The 19,728-nt window shown below is 52.5% G+C and overlaps 3 protein-coding genes across 3 annotated transcripts; 1 reads left to right on the forward strand and 2 right to left on the reverse strand.

Moving 5' to 3' along the window:
• Nucleotides 1-4,864: 4,864 nt before the first annotated feature.
• alt5-5 (Highly reducing polyketide synthase alt5) lies at nt 4,865-13,069 on the reverse strand (the record flags this gene model as incomplete). The annotated part of the gene is made up of 5 exons (XM_036640642.1): nt 4,865-8,225; nt 8,301-8,487; nt 8,546-12,580; nt 12,677-12,821; nt 12,875-13,069. The coding sequence occupies 5 exons, from the start codon at nt 13,067-13,069 to the stop codon at nt 4,865-4,867; spliced, it is 7,923 nt and encodes a 2,640-aa protein (XP_036494076.1).
• A 2,111-nt stretch (nt 13,070-15,180) lies between these two features.
• Nucleotides 15,181-16,429, reverse strand: CGCS363_v008794 (Cytochrome P450 52A13; the record flags this gene model as incomplete). The annotated part of the gene is made up of 2 exons (XM_036640643.1): nt 15,181-15,186; nt 15,290-16,429. 2 exons carry the CDS (start codon nt 16,427-16,429, stop codon nt 15,181-15,183), a joined length of 1,146 nt encoding a protein of 381 aa, XP_036495170.1.
• A 1,040-nt stretch (nt 16,430-17,469) lies between these two features.
• CYP86A2 (Cytochrome P450 86A2) lies at nt 17,470-19,312 on the forward strand (the record flags this gene model as incomplete). Its single annotated transcript, XM_036640644.1, has 2 exons — nt 17,470-18,756; nt 18,812-19,312. 2 exons carry the CDS (start codon nt 17,470-17,472, stop codon nt 19,310-19,312), a joined length of 1,788 nt encoding a protein of 595 aa, XP_036495171.1.
• Between the last annotated feature and the right edge of the window lie 416 nt (nt 19,313-19,728).

Consider the following 19,728-nt stretch of genomic DNA (forward strand, 5'->3'; position numbering starts at 1 on the left):
GGCTTCTAGGCTCTGTGACAAGTACTCGCCTGCTCCAACACTTCAGAGCGTGAGGCTGGGTCATTCCGCCTTCACAGATGCTACCAGGAGATCCCTGCTTGCTCATGGCTGTCGATTCTGAGGGGTTATTTACCAGGTACCAACAACACCCTAACTGAGGCCGACGCTCCTTGCCGTCATCGGCCTGGGGCACTCAGAATAACGGGAGGACGAAGAGCTAAGTGACAGAGTGCGGGTGGGGCTTCTAGAGGACTTTTGCAGCCATGGCTTCATGCCGCCTCCATCGACCTCGACAACGACGTTGTCCTGTGCCGCGGTGGCCAGCATATTTGTCAATGTGCACCAAACCAACCGCGGTGCCTCGGTACCAACAAGCGCACACATAATTTTTGCGAATTTTACGGCTCCTTCGCGAAGCTTTCCGAGCCGTCCTTGGTCGTGATCTGTACCACATAACCTCGGTCAACTTCTCTCGCCCACCCTTTCCGGCAAGCTGATGGCTGGGAGCGAGAGGCAAACCCCGACCCTGATTGAATCATCTATTCATCTAGAACAACATTCGTCATACCCGACCGTTGCATACACATTGCCATGGAAGACAATGAGGAAACAGTAGCGGCTTGTTGACTGCACCCAGAGGGTGATGGCACCACCAAATTAGGTTGCCCAGTGTGCCACGAGGTATTTAGGCAAAATGCAAAATGGCGTCGCGCGTGGCGCCATGCCATAACGGTCGTCGGTCCGAAACTCCAAGATTTGGAAAGATCTGACGGCGTACCGTGAACGCGGTTCTCATTCGTGGGTTTCCCGCGCTCGTTACTCCACGAACCAATCGACAACCCCTGTTCTACCCCAACTCATCCACATCTTCAAATTGCTCCAAATCCCAACTTCATCAGTCAGTCAAACCCCCGGGCTGATGGACCCAGAGACAGCAGCGAGCGGTAGATGCCAACCCCGGAGTGGCTCAGATCCTGCCACGCAAGTCATCGACGTTTATGATCAGAGTGCTCATCACCATCAACCAGATCTCTTTGCTTTTCAAAGGCTATGAAGCCACTGAGGGAGCCTTCTCGAGAGGCTCCTTCCATAACAGTGTGCACCAGGTCTCTAGGTCGTCGTTCATCCAAGCTCGTCGTCAATCTCCGGCACCTGGCCAAAGGCGCTTGGATGTGACGACATTGCAGTAGGTCTCGACTCTGTCAACACCTTCTCTTAGTCTAGAGCGTTGCCGGCCGTGTCTAAATAATGGCCGATGCTACATCTCCTTTTCGTTTCGTACCTACGTTGCTTCGGCGGGACAAGTCCCGTTCCGTCCGCCCATCAGCTCCACGTGGCCGACAAGAGTCCTGTCCCAGGCAGTTTGGCTATCCAGAACCCAGCTAGTAGCGAGGGTTCAGGCGAGCATTCGATTACACCGTTCATTGGTCATTGTGGCCTCACCGAATAATCTCAGTCTCCCCGCGTCAATTCTCAGACGAAATCAGTGCAAGGGCGAGCTGCTTCAGGTCGGCCCGTCGAGACTCGAAGCCTTGAGTTGATCCCTTCAGTTGATCAATACGAGACGGCGTGCTGAAGCCCCTCCTATCCTGGTTCTTGGCTTCTTCTGCCGTCTTGGCTTGACCATCGTCGTCGCATCAATCCTCTGAACCAACAAGACACGAAAAGAGGATGAGCACCCTATTGGACGACACGCTTCTCAGCCGCCGTGACATTGGTTTTGGAGTGGTTCATTGGGCTCCCGACAAGGCTTGACGGCCAGGTCTCCCCGTGTTGAGCTGCGGTCAAGTGACGGCGGATGTCGAGGTGGATCTCCGAGTTCCCAGCCCGGGGTTGCAGTCTAGAGGATGCACTGCGTCTGGCTCTGCTTTTCGCGGCGAAGTTGCAGTCTTATGACCGGCTGGTCTTGACCCTTCAACCAACACATGGTCGAGTTGGGGTGCGTTGGGGGCTTCGGCAGGTGGACCGTCGTTCCACCAGACAAGCTAAATCCGTACTGTTGTCCAACAGTGTCCTCACTCGCTAGACGCCTGTCTTCCACGCCGGACTACGGCCGAGAGGCTGCTGGTCTCGTGGAGATTAATTTCAATCATGTATGTTGATGTATGCTTTCACAATGAGCATCAAAATCAAATGACAGATGCGCTTGGAATCTTTTGTCGTGGGGGCAGGTTCCCCCCCCCCCCCCCGTCAACGGCGCAGGTCTACCTCCATCCGACCTTCCGGGCCCGGCAAGATGCTCTCCTTCTTAGTGGATCGTCGGGGAGTTTTCCTAGCCGCCGATGCATGTCGGATGGGATGCAGCAAGCTTACAGCTGAGGAGGGAGGATGCCCCTCTCGTGACCCGCTAAGACGCTGATCTTGGAGGGTCCGCCACGTCGTTACTTCTCTGGTCAAGGATCAGGAAACACAAGTCCCATGAACATCGTCATGCCAGGGAGGCCGACTATTTGACAAACATCTCATTCGTTGGATTGAAATGAGGAATGTCGCTCTTCGTCAATGGAGTTACTCTTTTCGGAGGACAGAGCCCATAAGACAGTTGCAAATGAACGAAGGCTTTCAGTTGAGCCGACTATTCGACACGAAGGCCTCCTTTTGTTTCGCAACTGTAGCAAGTCAACAACTCAAGGCTAGTGGCCTAAAAGAAAAAAAAAACGTCACGTGTCTCAGAAGAAGAGACAGCATCCATACACTCGTCAGAAAACATGCAGTGGACGCAAAGTGGACGCGTCCTGACACATTCGATATTGTCTTGCACGCTACGAACTGCAGAATTGGGTGTCAACTCGGAACATAGGAGAAAAGATTAGGTTGACATCCAAGTGCCGGCTAAAGCTTGTCGCCACGCCCTGTTGGAGCTGTCATTATGCATGCCAGGTCTATTTGGACGACGAATATTCGCTTTCTTGCACTCCGAAGTGGTATCGAATTTCGAGTGTCTATTAAAAGCTTCACTTACGGACCAAAGCTAGCAAGCGAAGCCACCCACCGCCAAGTCACATAATGACGCCAATATCACTGACTGATCGTGTACGTACGATGCCAAATTGTTCAACTCCGGTCACATCGTGTGAGTGAAGCGGGCTGACACAACCCCAAGGTCGACTTCACGGTCGAATGTAGGCTTCACGGCTGCGGCCTCCGTCTTGGCCTAGGGACCTGCATCTGTTTGCCCACGGCTTGCATATAGTATGGAGGGATCACCTGCGTGATACAGGCTGTGGACGTGGGAAGTGAAGGCATTGCTTTCAGAAGGTGTGGGTCGATCTTTCGGTCAACTCGGAACATAACCAGCGGCAGGAGTCAATACATACACACATATGCATAGATGGTATGCTACCCTGCCCGCATCTACAAGGCCATCAACCAACCCGTCTGGAGGGGGGATGCGACAGGCTCGAAGCATTGGCTTGTCCGAATTCGCAGCCCCATCAACGCAGTATAGGTGCAGAAATGACAGCCCACGGCACGAGGGCTTTCCATATCACCAAAGTCCACACACCACCGTTTCCACGGCACGTCGAGCCGCGCTTCCCTACCAGAACGTTGAAAACACACAAACTTGCGCCCTTAAGCATCTGACGCTGTCCTATTTGAGGCCATCCTCCGTCTTGTGTTCCAATTTGACAGGCCATCCTGCGGCATTTGCAGCAGACTGCCGATGTCTAGGGCTGCGGTTTTGCGGGGAAGTTAGCTGGCCAACTCTGACGTGCGACTTGGCCGTGCGCTCACTTTGCAGTGGGAGATTTGGGATGCTTCTCGGAGCTCGTATACAACTTGAATGGTAAGAGCTTTGAGATCTTACACCATGATGTAAATGGTTTCGTGCCTGGATCCACGTCCTCCATGACCAGCAGGCGTGAACGATTCTCTCTCAGTGACCAAGCATGGCTCCTCCAGCCTTTGCCACTTGCTTCCCGCTTCTCAAACACCGTCAGTCCATCCATAGACCCGAATTGGCTCAGTCCCTTCAATATCAGCATACCATTCGCCCCCCACGACGTTGAGGGAGATCCCTTCCGAGGATCCTCCAAGCGTCCCAACGTCGCTACCAAGGCACCCGATATTATTTCATCAGGAAGCTGAAACTTTGACGTCGATCACGTTCATCTGAAAAAGCGGCATCCCCTCCCGACCCGAAGCTGTCTGGCTAGGCTCCTCCCAAAGACGTGTAAAGTCTGGGTCAATGACACACCCCGCTGTAGGCACCCTGCCGACAGCAGCCCGCCTCCACGGGCGAAACGCGCCGTCTAGTTTCCAGAGGGAGTAGGGGCTGTCAGCGCGGGTTCTTCCGTGGTGATATTGGAGCGCTGATACACCCCTTTCGACGACTTCGGGGCGTGTGCTGTGCTGGTTCGCCCGTCTTGGGAGGAGTGATGTGCCCTGAGGATGGATAATCGTCGTTGGCCGGGGAGGAATATTCTGAATCGAGAAGGATCGGCTGGCTCGACGCTTGTTTTGGGAATGCGAAAGCTCGGTGTAGGCAATGTAATGACCTGAGAGAGGGGTTGGGTATCTGCTGCAGGCTGCGGACGGATTAGGTTTGCAAACGGGGGATCTGGTGGTAGACTCTTACATTACGCCAGGGCACGACAGAAACGACAGCGATTCCTTCTAGGGGCCTTTCAATAGCAGAGATGCATATTCCAACTCTTTCAACTTGACGCTTGTTGAACTACGAAGCTTAGACTTGGTGAGACTTTTTTAGAGCATCAAGAGAAGAGCGAATATTTCCGAGAACGTCTTGTAATAACAATAGGACTGTAATCTAGTCTATCTCTTTCTACGAATGTTTCCGTCTTTTCTAGCGTATATCGAAATAAAGAAAACTTGTCCTAGGACGCATTGTAGATATCGACTCCTATTTAGCTGTCCCCTGAAGAACCTTTGACGCAACCTGCTGGCACAATTCCGTGATACTCTGGTTCTTCAAGATTTCAAACACGGGCACCTCAACATTCAGCCGCTTCATGAACCAGTATCTCACCTCGACCGCAATCAGCGAGTCCACGCCAACAACATATGCAGGCTTCCCAACATCAAGCGTCTCGGCCGGGACAGATAAGCTCTTTCCCAGCTTCTGCACCAGGCCCTGTGTGACAACCTCTCCGGCCGCAGTCAAGTCCGCCGCCGTCTTGACAAGACCAAGATAATCAACCTCATCACCTTTATCGTCCCCAGCTGCCCCGCGCCCACCGGCCGCGTCACTGTCGTCCGTCTCGCCCATGCGCAATAGATTGTTGAAAATCGGCTTCTGCATCCAGTCCAACAGCCCCAACCCCGTCATCCGCGCCAGCTCCGCAGGGCTGTCGACCATATTCACAACCTGCGTCGCCCCGGGCCGCGAGCAGTCGTACGCCGGGTCGCACAGCATCTCCAGCAAAGCCATGAGCTGCGCCTGCGTCAGGCCGCCGTGGCCGGCCCGCAGGCTCTGCGTGACGGACTCGTAATTGACGTTGGCCCACCCGGCCTCGGCGACCAGCATCAGGTCGACGGCCACGCCCTTGAGGCCGCGCGCGACGCGGTGCCGCGCGAGGGCGTCCTCGAAGGCGTTGCCGGCGGCGTAGTTGCTCTGGCCGCGGTTGCCCATGATCCCGCAGAAGGAGGACAGCATGATGAAGAAGTCCAGGTCGGAGGGGAGTAGCTCGTGCAGGTTCTGGGAGCCGAGGTATTTCGGGTCGAGGGCGGCGTGGAAGGTGGCGGCGGACATGTTGGCGAGCATGTCGTCCCGCAGGAGCATCGCTGCTTGGATGCAGCCTCTGACTGGGGGGAGGGTCTCTCTGGCCTGGCGAAGAGTCTCGGCGAGGAGGGTCCGGTTGGTTATGTCGCATGCTGGCGCGAGGATCTTGACTTCGTGGGTGCCTTCGAGCTCCTCGATGAACTTCATCGCGTCCGCTCGCCCCTGGGCTCCGCGAGATGATAGCAGCAGCAGATTTTTCGCTCCTCGGCTGACCATCCACCTCACAATTTCCTGACCCAAACCACCCAGCCCACCACTGACAATATACGTCGCATCACCCCTAAACTCCAGACCAGATTGCGGCGAAGGCCGATACACTAGCTCATCAGAGGCATCAAAATCAATCACAACCTTACCAGTGTTCTTGCCCCCCTGAAGAAACCTCATCGCATCTTCAAGTTTCGACGGGGAGAATACGTGCAGCGGCTTAGGCTCAGCCAGCCCTGGATGCTCCTCAAAGAGACGCACGACATCTTGTAAGATCCTCTTCATCAGCGGCTTCGCCTCCTCGTGGACAACCACAAGGTCCACTGCGGAAAATGTGACATTCTTGTTGAACGGGCCCATGGGGAGCGTGTTGTTCGCGATGATGTCCGCCTTGCCAATGTCAATGAACCGTCCAAAGGGCGCGATGCATTCCCACGACTGCCTGAGCAGCTCGCCGCCAAGCGAGTTGAGGACAACATCCACGCCGCGGTTCTTTGTAGCGTGAAGAACGTCCTCGGCGAAGGTGTCGTCGCGGCTGTTGAAAATGTGGTCATCGTGCAGCCCAAACAGATCCCTCACGAGCCGCCGCTTGGCCTCGTTTCCCACCGTCGCGAATACCTCGGCGCCCCTCAGCAACGCAAGCTGCACGGCAGCCTGTCCCACACCACCCGCGGCGGAGTGAATCAGCACCGTCTCCCCCTTCTGCAGTCTTGCGATATGATCTAGCGAGTACACCGCCGTCGACCAGACAGCCGGGATCGCCGCCGCGACATGGAAGCTCATCCCCTGCGGGATCTTCTCCGTCTGGAGCTCCGGGCAGCGCACGAATGTGCCGAAGCCACCGCCCTTGGACGAGCAGAAGAGAACAGCGTCGCCGGGGCGGAGGACACTGTTTCGGGCGGTGCGGGAGATTATGCCTGCACCGTCGAACCCGAAAGCGCGCCCGGGGATCTGGCCGAGGGCGATCATGACGTCTTTGAAGTTGAGAGAGGTTGCTTTGATCTCGATCTCGACTTCGCCGTCGGCTAGATCGCCAAAATCTTGGGAAGATTCGGCGTAGAATAGCGTGTCAAGAAGGCCTGGCGTTTCGATACTTGCCGAAATGTGAGGTTTGGCTGGTGTGGGCGTCATGGTGGTGTAAGTCTTGGGTTCTGGCATCTTGTGGCGTTGGGAGAGGGTTTGCTCGAGGTGAGAGGTTGGGGTGAGGCGTGGGATGCAGAGGATGCCTTCTGCTGTTTCTGAGAACTCGGATTCGTTGTCAAGACCTGGACGGTGATGCTTGAGGACGCGGGTGATGTGGTTGACAATAGACGGGATGGAGATGGCCGTGGGACTCGTGGACAAGGACAAGGTCGTGAAGTTTTGGTCGCCTCTTTCGGAGCAGACGCTTCGCCCAAAGCCTGTAGTTATGTCTGCCGCGGGAACTGAAGCGTTGAGGCTGGCGCCACGGGTCACCCAGAGGGTTGATTTGGTGTCGAGACAGATCGTCTTGGTGGCGGTAAAGGTAGTCTCGGAAATGTCTTTGAGGATGGAGCCTTCGAGCTCGAGAAGGTTGACGATGATCCTGTCTTGAAGCTGGGTGGTGTTTGATAGAATATCGTTCATGTTGATGACTTCTGGCTTTTGCAGTTCCAATTCCTTTGTAAGAGTCTCCTGAAGCGTCTCAGCAACACCCTTCTGGATGTCCGACGATGTATCAATAACGATGCCATAGCCTGAGTTTCCGCATGGCTGATCAGGTGCAACATTGACGTAATCTTCGCTCGTGGTTTCATCTTCAGTCCTTGAAGTCATCATGACCGACACACGATGATGCGGCTTTTCTTCATGATCCCTGAACGTCATCTGGACTCCGGGGAACCCAGCTTCACGTAGGACGACATCCCACTGCTTTTCGGTCAACAGAGGGCCTTGATCTTGGTACTCGTCATTCTTAGACCACCACTGCCCGTCTCGCAACCACCAGCCAGGCAAGAGACCAAAGATGAGGCCGTCGCGGACGTTATCGAGGTTCACCGTCTCTCCGAGGATGAGGACACCGCCAGGGCGCAGGAGGCTTCGAACGTACCGAAGGGTCTGGATCAAATCGCTTGTCGCGTGGAGAACATTACCCGCAACAACAACATCGTAACTTGCCTTGTCGAAGCCTTGAGAGAATGGGTTTTGCTCGAGATCGAGCTTTCGAAATGTCATATGGTCTGCGGCGTAGGAGAAACGCTCGCGGGCTTTTTCGAAGAAGCCGGCTGATACGTCCGTGTAGACGTACTCACCAAAGCTATTGGCTGTGTGAGTAAAGCTCCGAGAATACTTCGAAATACACATTAAGGTGTATCAAAGGTTGATAACCTACCGAACAGGTTTGGAAGGACCCCATTCTTCCCCATCCACCGATAAGTATGGGAGGATCCGACCAGTCGAGCTCCCCGTGCCAGCACCAACCTCTAATACACGAATATTGGGTTGCGCGTGAGACAGGATGCTCATGTAGGCACCCATCTTGCTGTTGTTGGTTGAAAAAATGTTTGAATGGTAGAACTCTGTGGTGTGTCGGTCAGCGCACCCAGGGGTCAAGGTTGCTCATTGTGAAGTGCTTACCATCTGCCAGATTGCCTTCAAATATGATTTGTAGGGCGTTCTCTTCCCCTCTCAAGATGCGGTACAGATGCTCGCCAACTTTCTTGGTAAGCTTCTGCGTAGGCTCAGAGTCAGCTTTCTCCAGAATATCCTGGATATCCAAGCCGCCGAGTCCTCGAGACTCTAGCGTCCACTTCTCTCGGCTCTGACGAACTCGGCGCATCCATGCCACATAACGCTCCAGATGACCATCGTACTTGGTGGTCTGGTCATCTTGATCAATCTCGCTCAGAGCGGCTTCGATGAAATGAAGTGCAATGGCGTCGGCGCGGTCAATTATTCCTTTATCCGGGGCCTTGCACCGAGGATCTTGCTCGAAGGCGTTGGTGAGGTACTTGCTCTTTTCAGCTTCAGTCAAAAGCGACAGATCTGGCTTGTAATCAAGACTGTAGAACAACTGTTTGGAGTCCTTGCCAGAGCCAATATCCGCGTTCGTCTTTGACAAACTTGAGATAGCGGTGCCGCGCTGACCGTCCAAGATGATGACGGGCTCGGAGGTCTCAGCAAGCATGGCTGTCGTTCGACATTCCGCCTCTCTAAAAGCTCTCATAGTCTCATGAGTTGCGACCTTGAGCTGAGGGTTGTCCTGGGCACGGAAAAGCTTATGCGACACCCAAAGCTTTCGAAGGTGAGAGAACATCATAGTGGGAACGGCATTCCATCCACCCTGTGATAGCGCCACCATCTGGAGATGGCAAATCGCGTCCAGAGTACTTGGATGCACAACGCATGGATCTTCTCCGGCGAATGGCATCGTCTTGGTGTAGTCTCTCAGGGATAGAGTAGCAGTAGCATGGCCATCTCTGTCGTACCCGATATTCCTGAGAAGCTGGAAGTATGGCCCGTAGTCAAAGCCAGAACGTCTCGACATGTTCTTGTAAAGCTGGCTGTGGTGAACACTCAAACGGCATTGTTCCGCGTCTGACTGCAGTTCGTTGGAGATGGTGCTAGCGAAGCGAGCACGGCGAGATTCACAGAGAGCCGCCTGCTCAGGGGTCACACCCTTCTCGGGCTCCAACTCGACTTTGATACTGCCGTAGGCACACTCGTCCCAGTTGTCGCCGTTCGTGCCAAAGACACGCCAGTCGTAACAGAGCATCTGGCCGCTGGTGTTGGTAGCTTGCCTCCGCCGCCGCAACACGACCTTCGCCTCGGTTCCTCGTTCTGAGTCGCTGACGTTGATGGCGCGGAGAAAACGCACGTTGTCTAGTTGATACCCAAGGATGCGAGACTCCACAGCAGCTGCGAGTTGTCGTGCGGCCTCTATGGCCATGACAAGCATTCCCGCGCCGGGATAAAGAGGAGACCCATTCAAGGCGTGGTCCAAGATCCATGGATTCTCTTGCGATCGTATGAAGTGTCTCCAGCTTGGTTCCTCGGGATTCCAATCTCGATCTCGAACACCAAGTAGAGCGTGGCGGCGGTAGGGTCGATTTGCATAGTTCCGGCTTAGTCGGCTTTCCTCCCAAAGTTCTCGTGAGCGGTTGAACGGATATCCAGGAAGGTCGACCATCAGCCGTGGTTTACGACTGGGCTGGATTGAATCCGCATTCAATTTAGTCGAGTTGAATGGGATGCCTGCTGTCCACATGGATCCGATGGTTTCCAACAGGGACTTGACATCGTTTCCATCCTTCTTCAGAACGCAGGAATATCGCCATTTGTCTGAGGAGGTCTTTCCAATGACGCGATCCAGTGTGTCTTGAACTGGGCGCCGCAGAGCGGACTGTGGCCCGATCTCCACCAAGAACTGACGTGCACCTTGCTTGGTTCCGCCCATAGATGAGATGGCATTGGAAAAGATAACAGGCGACACCAAGTTGCGTACCCAGTATGCCGGGTCAATCACCATGAGATGTGGCACGAGCTCTCCCGTTGTGGATGAGTACAGTGCGATTGACGAAAGCTTTTGAGAAGCCTTGATGCCATCTTGTGGCGGAGCATGAATATCTTGAATCTTTTGTCGGTACTCCGCAGCGACTGCCTCCATCGTTTTTGAATGGTATCCAACTTCAACCGAGAGCTTTCTGGCAAAGATTTCCTCGCTATCCAGTTTGCTCAGGAGCTTCTCGATGGCATCAACTGGTCCGGATAGAGTCACGTTAACAGGACTGTTGACGCAGGCAATCGAAAGCCCATCTTGAAGGTAAGGGTGAACATCTTCTTGGCTTAGGCCAACGGACATCATGGTTGTCTTGGCCCTCGATGCGTCAGATAACAGCCTTTCGGCTAAGACTCCTCGGAAGTAGGCAATCTTCCATGCAGAAAGACGATCAATGGCACCAGCACAATATGCTGCCGCAATCTCGCCCGATGAATGTCCGCACACGGACTGGGGAACGACGTCCCATGATCGAAGAAGATCAACGATGGCGACTTGAAGAGCTGTGCAAAGTGGCTGGGAAAGCGCCGGCTTGTGAATCGTTGAGGAATCTGCTGGTCGTTGCATTTCTTCCAGAACCGACCACTCGCATCCGAGGGATCGTAAGTAGTCGTTGCAGTCGAGCAGGCTTTGGCGGAAAACTCGATACTGTAGAAGGCCAAGACCCATGCGGGAGTATTGGGCACCTTGCCCCGTGAAAACGAAGCCTAGCACAGGGGTTTTCGACGGCAGAGCGAAGACGACTGGTGAAAGGGATTTTCCGAGTGTAGACTTGAGGTCATCTGACGACTCGACGACAGCGAAAGCGCGCCAACGCAAGAGACTGCGACGTGAAAGAGTGTGTGCCAAGTCCGCAAGGACATCTTCTGAGCTTACAGGGTGCTGAGCGAAGTGATTTTCTAGTGTCGAGACTTGTCTGTGTGTCCCATCTTCATCTGCGGCAGAGAATGTCAAGAGGCCACAGGAATTGGTAGAAATGCCACCATCTTGGCTATTTCCATTCTGGGATTTTTCGTTAACCTTGCTTCCATTGGGGTCGGTGCTGTTGGTGTGAGCTCCATTTGCTAAGGTACCGTTGGTGATCTTCCGAGGCCAGTCCACAGAGCGATGGTGGCCACTTAAGCCATGAGTCCGTAAGTAGTTGTAAGCATCATCAAGAACAGCATGCGCATTCGATCCTCCATACCCAAAGGAGCTGATCGAGGCCCGACGGATCCCCGACTCTGTTACTGGCCAAGGTGTTGGCTTCGTCGGGAAGCGAATACCCAACTCGTCGACGTCAATTGCTGGATTCGCTTCTTCGAAGTCTGCAATGGGCGGTATCACACTCTTTTCGAGTGCGAATACTGCCTTCAGCAACCCTGCCAGCCCGCTCGCGCCTTCAAGATGCCCGATGTTGCTTTTGACAGAGCCGATCCACACGGGACGATTCCGGTGAGACCGGAAGACCTGACCAATTGCAGAAGCCTCAATGGGATCTCCAACTGATGTGCCCGTGCCATGAGCCTCCACATATTCGGTCTCAGAAAGACTCAGGCCGGCTGCCTCGTACGTCTTCTTGATAAGCTCGACCTGAGCAGCAGCGCTGGGCTGGGTGATGCTTGGCGTTCGCCCGTCTTGGTTGACGCCTGTGGCCCGAATTACGGCACGAATGGTATCTCCGTCATGGAGTGCTGATTTCAGAGGCTTGAGAAGCACAAAGGCGTACCCCTCGCCGCGGGCATAGCCGTTGGCCTTGCGATCGAAACTATACGAACGTCCATCAGGTGACAGGAAACCGGCGTTGCTGAGTGGAAAGCTCATGCATTCGGGTGTGAGATAGGTGTTCGAGCCGCAGACAAGACCCATATCGGACTCTCCAGTCAAGATGCTCTGGCAAGCCAAGTGCAGAGCGTACAGTCCGCTTGAGCACGCCGTGTCAACTGTCAGCGAGGGCCCACGAAGGTCAAAAAAGTGACTGATGCGGTTTGACAACATCGATGAGCCCGACGACGTTGCCTGGTATCTGGACTGAAACTCGGGATCACGAGCTACGATGGCGTCGCTGTCCCGACCAAAGGAGGCACAGAAAACGGAGGTGCGAGACCCGGCTACACGTTCAATGGCTAACCCGGCTGCGCAATTTTAGCCTCATGGAGCCTGTAACTGGTCGACTTGGACAACATTTCCAGATTTGGGTGCGATCCAAGACGGTATCTGATGTGACTTACCATTTTCAAAAGTGTGATATGTCCCCTCGAGAAGTCCGCGTTGTTGGGGATCCAGAATGGACGCCTCCGCGGGAGACATGTTGAAAAAAGCAGCATCGAAAGCTCGAGGATCTTCGTTCATGAAGTGAGCTTTTGGAACGCGCATCTATCACAGCCATCAGCTTGGGGTACGAGGAAATAGGCACCGAGCAGACTTACACTGTCCAGACGAGCTGGATCTGAATGGTAGAATGCATCGACATTGAAGCGTGATGTCGGCACTTTTGTTGAAGCATTTCGTGCATTCTGTAGCATGTCCCAAAATGCCTCCGGTGACGTAGCATCTCCAGGAAATTTGAGGTTCAAGCCAATGATGGCTATGGGTTGGGTGTGCTCCGATTTGGGGAAGTCCATGTTGGGGTTCATGTTTAGACTTGGGTTCACTCAAAATCTCCGACAGTTTGGTTCAAAGATCTGCATCTGCTCTAGTGAAGAGACGGACAGTAAAGTATACTTCACCTAGGCACTACTGAATGTAAGTCAAAATTGATGTTGTCCTTTCTGAGCTTGAGGGCGCCTAGATCAAGTGCCGACAACGCCATGCCGGCCTGATTCATTCATCGCCGATATCATATATATTCATGACGAGTTGTTAATTGTGACAGCTTCGTCGATCACAAACGCCGACGTCGTCGGCGAACGTAACCGAATAGCCTGCCGGACACAAGTGCCGCGGTCCCATTGCATATTACAGCCGCTTTGCAAGGTTTGACACTTTCTTGGAGCCGTTCACGAAGTTTCGGATTTCGTTATACTGACTGTTATGAGTGGATTGGTGTTCCGCTATCCGCGAACTAATGCAAGTCGGACCGAGTCATTACCCTTTTGCGACCGTCCAGAATCGAGTGTTGTCCAGTCAGGTTTGAAACTCGCGCAATAGTGTTTGTGACTGAGCTTCTTGAGTCTGATAATACCCACCCACTTTCCGGGACGTCAGTCTTCAACATCAGACAACATCTGGATTTAAACTTCAGCTTCCTTCCAAGTTGGTAAGTTCCGCGGCAAAGATACCTAACCTAGTAAGTGGGCTTCCAGAACTATGAGGGTTACATGGATCATAGCTCCTTGTTCACAAGACAGCATTGACAGCAGCGGAGCCTCGGTTTCGTATCAGGCGAAACTTTATACCACATCACGACTTGGATCCGACCTGACTGACTACAACACATCACAAACACCATTGGACTTGTTTCCGACATAACTGCGAGGCAGCTTCTGACAGAATCGGTTCGGTTCCTTGACTTGACAGAATATCATTTTTCCTCATAACGTCGTCATGGGCAGAGCTGAGTTCGGCAACGCAATTTACTTCCCACTGTTTCTCCAGTGGTTTTACGACACCCTCGTCCTTGGGTTCATCTGCCCCCGCGCCTGGGGATGTCCCGAGGATGTTCTTCAGGGACACTACAGCAAACACGTCAGCTTCCTTTCTGGCGTCCCCCGTCCCCGCCTGCTTGACATTGGCGTTGGCACAGGCCACTTTATTGAACATGCCCCTCTGGCATCGGGCACAACAGTGATCCTAGCCGATATCAACGAAAACCCCCTCGCCGAGGCTCGAGGACGCATCAAACGCACACACAAAGATGTGGATGTTGATGTGGTCCTAGCAGATGTCTTTGAACTTGGTGACGACAAAACATCATCATCAGTTCGTTTGTCTGATGCAGGAGGGAATGGGAGTTTCGACGTCATTTCCTGCATGTTGCTTCTTCATTGCCTCCCAGGAGAAGGGCGCCGTAAAGGAGAAGCAGTCGCGCGCCTGTGCCGACTGTTGAAACCTGGCGGCGCCGTTGTTGGCGCGACTGTCCTCGGCTCTGGAGTAAAGCACAATACTTTCGGAAGGCTGCTAATGTCTCTTTATAATTTCTCGGGTGTCTTTCATAATGAAGGAGACTGTACGGGTGACATCATTCGGCCTCTTGAAGCGGCTTTTGAGAGTGTGGAATTTCGAGTGGTCGGAACTACATTGCTCTTCGAGGCAAAGTCACCGAGAACTCCCGGTGTAGCTTATAACTTCTAGATCTTATATAAAGCCCATTTGATATTTATTGCCTCGTATCACTTCAGCTGCTGCACTGCTATCATTCTTGATGTGTTCGTTCGTATAAGTCACAGGCTGTGAATCTGAACCTTTTAAACGCTCATCAATACCATTAGTGCAATTCTGACAAGAATTTTGTTAGTCAGGCAGATAGTGATTACAGACGAGAACAGACAAGATAATAATATTGCTAATGATAGGGACCATCTTAGAGGAAGACAAAATAATAAAAGAAATGCGGAGGGGCGAGAGAAGCCTTCCGGGAACTGTTATTTCGAGGTTGCTAAAAAGAAAAAGAAAAACAAAAAGCGAAAATGGACAATGGTCTTTGAACATCACTCAATAAATCTCAAATCAACACTTCCTCTAGGAGAGAGAGTAATTTCACTCGCCATGCGCAGTCGTGTGCCGACAAATCTTTCTATCCCTTCAGGCTCTGACCCTTTTCTTGTCCAACCCGACTCATTTGATTGGACTTGACCCGGCGAGACTCCTAACTGCACATTCTTGTATCGTTGGAATACACGTACTAACACATATGCCATCTCGGTCAGAGCTAGCTGTTGTCCAACACAGATCCGAGGACCGCCATTGAACGGAATGTACGTCCACGGTTTCGGGGTCCACGAATCCCAACGGCGAGGGCAGAACTCATCAATCGGTGCGAAGTCATACGCATTGAGGTCTTCTCGAAGCTGCAAAACATGGGTGGAATAGATGACCTGAGTGCCAGCGCGAACGCCAACTGGGCTGTTCCCATCTGGACCCCCGCCGCGTGGCAAGTTTGTGTCTTTTACGGCTGCTCTGATGTTGAAAGGTGCATTAGGGTACAACCTCAGAGTCTCGTTGAGTACATGAGTGGCGAAAGTCATGCTCTTCAGGTCTTTGTAAGTTGGCTCCCGAGCTGAGTCGCCAACGCCAACCGTAAGTTCAATTTCACGCCGAAGATCAGCTAGGACGTCGGGGTTCCTGGCTAGCTCATAAAAGGCCCAAGCCATGGTTGTAGCAGTCGTGTCACGACCCGCTATGAGAATAGCAACCATTTCGTCTCGAAGCCAGCGTTTGTCTCGGGAGACAGAGGCGCATGCATGAAGAAGCGTCCAGCCATGATCTGTCTTATCCATCTCCTCGAGCTCTTCTGCAGTCATAGAAACTGCCTTTTCAATTGTTGGTTTCATAAAATCATTTAGAGTCTCCAGGTCCTGGCGAAACTGGCGTCGAGGGACGAGAAAGTTCAGAGGGCCCAATCGTTCTATCAAGGATTGAATGTGGCGGATACGTTCGAAAGCGTCGAAAAACTCGTCATTTTGGTGACTTGTCAGCGAATTGACCTGTCGTCCCAAGGAAAAGTCCGCCGATACATCAAGTGCAAATCTGCTCAAGATGTCCTTCACATCGACGGTGCGGCCTCCGCCCAACATGGGAATCATGTCTTGAACATGGCGCTCGAAACAAGCGAGGTCACTGACCCGTTGGCGGGTGAAGAGCGAACGAAGTCGTTGGCGAGACTCATGCCAGGCGCTTCCGTCCACGTTGAAGATTCCGTTCCCCATAAGATCGAACCAGTCTTTTCTGAACCTTTCGCCTTTCCCAAAGTCATTGAATTGCGTTGCTAACATGGCTCGAATGTTCTCGGGATCAGAAGTAAACAGCGTGCGTGAGCCAAGCATGTTGACCTCGAAAGTGTAAGGATTCTTTTTTCCTCTTCCAGAAATACGGAAGGTGTTGTGCATGAATTTGAGATTTTGATCTTTCAAAGCGTATGATGTGATCGACAAGAGGAAGTGAATTCCAGACAACCATTCTGGTGAGCATTAGCCATATGTCGCCAAATACCGGACCTGATTATGTGAGAAATGAAATCTACTTACCGATAGGCGTATAAGATTGGAACTTTTGGGCATGTCCACCCAATTTTCCGATGATCCTCTCTCCCCGTATGGCAAGGGCAACATGTCTCATTAGGATAGCACTCAAAGCGCCAACTATGAGCCACGCTGTATAAGACATGGACATACCATTTGAAAACACTTTGCTTTCCATGATCTCTGTGTCTTCAGAGGTTCAGATAACAATGTGACAAAGAATCTAGACAATATGCTTGTGCTGGCACTGTGTGACCGATCTAAACAGCAAGCTCAATCAGCTGTGGTAAACAAGCAGCAGTACAGGATGGACTTGGTCAAAGGACCTCGCTTCTGGCATCGGCGACCATCTTCGTTTCCTCGGAATTTCCCAAACCTTATTCCAAGGCTGATAAGTCCGCCAACATCACCTGAATTTATTATACTTTGAGGGGCGGTCTCGAAACCTGGCAATTGCGTCTTTTGAACGGGAAGTGGATCAAAATGATATGACTGATCAGAATTGTGACGTTGAGTAGAGTTTGCCAGCATTATAAACCAAGGGCGTCGCATCCCACAACGCACTTACTTCAAGTCGGCAGATTTGGAAAGTATGTTCCTTGTTCCGCTTGGCCCCTGCGCATCTGCAACTCGTGCTTGACATCCCGCAACTTTCGGAAACAGAAGTTGACTCGGGTCCCATACCAGGATCAGAGCTATGGGACAAGGGACCAGCTCTAGCTCGCATTGTCGACCGAAACAAGCACGATCACAGCTTCAAAAGAGCTTTACGCTGGGCGCGCTGGAACGCATCTAGAGGCAGTCAGGAGCAACCATTCTCCCTTTCGCTTCTTACCACATCACCAATGTCTTCCACTCTTGTTATTGTATTTCTTTGCGCTAGTTATGCTCTATACTCACTGCTGTGCTTGATTCGAAACATTCGAATCGCCAAAACCATTGGCATCCCAGTGGTATGGAGCCCCATCAGCCCATTCAACCCGTTTTGGATCATCTTCAATAAACGGCTGTCCCCGATTATCCAACGTCTCCCTCTCAGCCTGGGAAACTGGACTCAGCACAATGCGCTAGACTGGACCTGGGTAGACCGCGTTCACCGAGACTCACAAGTCCATGAGAAGCTCGGCGATACCTTCGCTCATGCCACTCCAAGGGAGATCGAAATACACACACGCGATCCTGCTGTCGCTGACGAGGTGTTACGGAAACGTGCCAATGAGTTCCCCAAAATAAGCCACTATGCCAGCAAGCTACACCCAAACTTTCCCAAAGTTTCCTCGAAGAGATGTTTGCTGACAACCATCGTCACAGAGGTGCTCGATTTTCTTGGAACGAGTCTTGTCTCGTCAGATGGCGAGGACTGGGTTCGCCATCGCAAAGCCACCGTCTCTACACTGAGCGACAGGAATAATCGACTTGTCTGGACCGAAACCGTCAGGCAGACGCAGCAGATGATTCAGCACTATTTCTCAGCCTCGAGTGGTCGCATCATTGACCCCGTAGAAGACGTTCGAGAGGTGTATCTCCACGTTTTCACAGGTGTTTGCTTCGGTGTCAAGTACGACTTCCGCCAAGCCGCAGAAAAGTACATACCGGAAGGTCATTCACGCAGCTACAAGGACTGTCTTCACACCAGTCTCAAGGACTTGCTCATTCTCCGGCTGGTGCCAAAGTGGATCTTGGATCTGCCCGTCTTGCCACACAGGATTAGCAACTTTCGCGATTCCGCGCGTGAAATGCGCCAATATCTCGACGAGATGATTGCTTCTAGTAAAGAGGAGCTGGAAGAAAAGGGGATAAGAAGACGGACTCAGACGGATAATCTTCTAAGCTTCATGGTTAAGAGTAATGGCGAGATTGAGGCCAAGAACGCGAGTTCCGAGGCGAGTTTGAAGCGGAACTGTCTTACAGAGTCAGAGATCCGTGGAAATCTCTTCACTTACTCACTCGGTGGGCACGAGTCGTCCGCTCATACCTTGACTTTCGCGCTCTATCTCCTTGCAGCTCTTCCAGAAGAGCAAGAGTGGCTGGCAGCAGAGACCACGTCAGTCCTTGGCCAAAAGACAGATTGGCAATCTGAAGAATCATTCATGGAAGTGTTCCCTCGCTTGAAGAGATGCCAAGCTGTGATGGTGAGTGCCACAATAGAGCCTTCATGTTTGACTTGGACTCACAGGGTGATTCCAGAATGAAACCTTGCGGCTCTTTCCATCGGTCACTGTGCTGCCGAAATGCACCGGTTCAGAGTCCACGACACTTCCCGTCAGCGGGAGCGATCGACATATCCCGCCAAGTGTCAATGTCTACGTTAACATGCCCAGCATTCAAATACACAAGCCAGTTTGGGGCCCGGATGCGACATCATTCAGACCAAGCCGTTGGATCACTTCATCACAATCACTTGCAGGGCTGGAAAACGAGCAGCTCCGGGCTCCCCCTGAGGGCGCATTTCTGCCGTGGAGTGACGGCAAGCGTATCTGCCCCGGGAAAAGGTTCTCTCAGGTGGGCTTTGTGGCAGCGCTTGCGGCAATCTTGCTCAAGCATAGGATTGAAGTTGTTCCTGATGCTGGGGAAAGCATGGATGACGCGCGTAAACGAACGCTTCGAGTGGTCAACAACACGTATGCTGTCATGACTGTTCACATGTATGAGCCGTCATCTGTAAAGCTAGAACTTATCAAGAGATAGTAGCCGAGTTTACGGCAATTCAGTATTCAGTATCCACGGCTTTGACTTGAACTCTCGTTGTTTCGGGTTCTGTAAAGACGATGGTGACGACAGCGACGACACTGATGACGAGGAAGATATGCTTCCTCTCACTACAAAGCTCACATTCCTGCACAAAACGCTCTATGTGGTTAATACGGGGTAGAGATTAATGAATCAGACAAAGGATCGGTCTACGAGCTTAGTCCCTGAAGTTTCCTGTGCACGGTTCAGAATGAATCGCAACGACCTCCCACCGGCCCTTTCGCAACTTTTGCTTCTCGGCAATCGCCCACTTCAGTCCAAACTCAGAAACTTTCCTTGACAAGTGGAAAATCGTCTAGTATTAAGAGCCGCTCGCTTAATTCGGCATCCCTTGACATCTGGGCAGCTTCCAT

The sequence above is a fragment of the Colletotrichum siamense genome (assembly GCF_013390195.1).
Source record: "Colletotrichum siamense strain Cg363 chromosome Unknown KSG_Cg363_contig05, whole genome shotgun sequence".
Lineage (NCBI taxonomy): Eukaryota > Fungi > Ascomycota > Sordariomycetes > Glomerellales > Glomerellaceae > Colletotrichum > Colletotrichum siamense.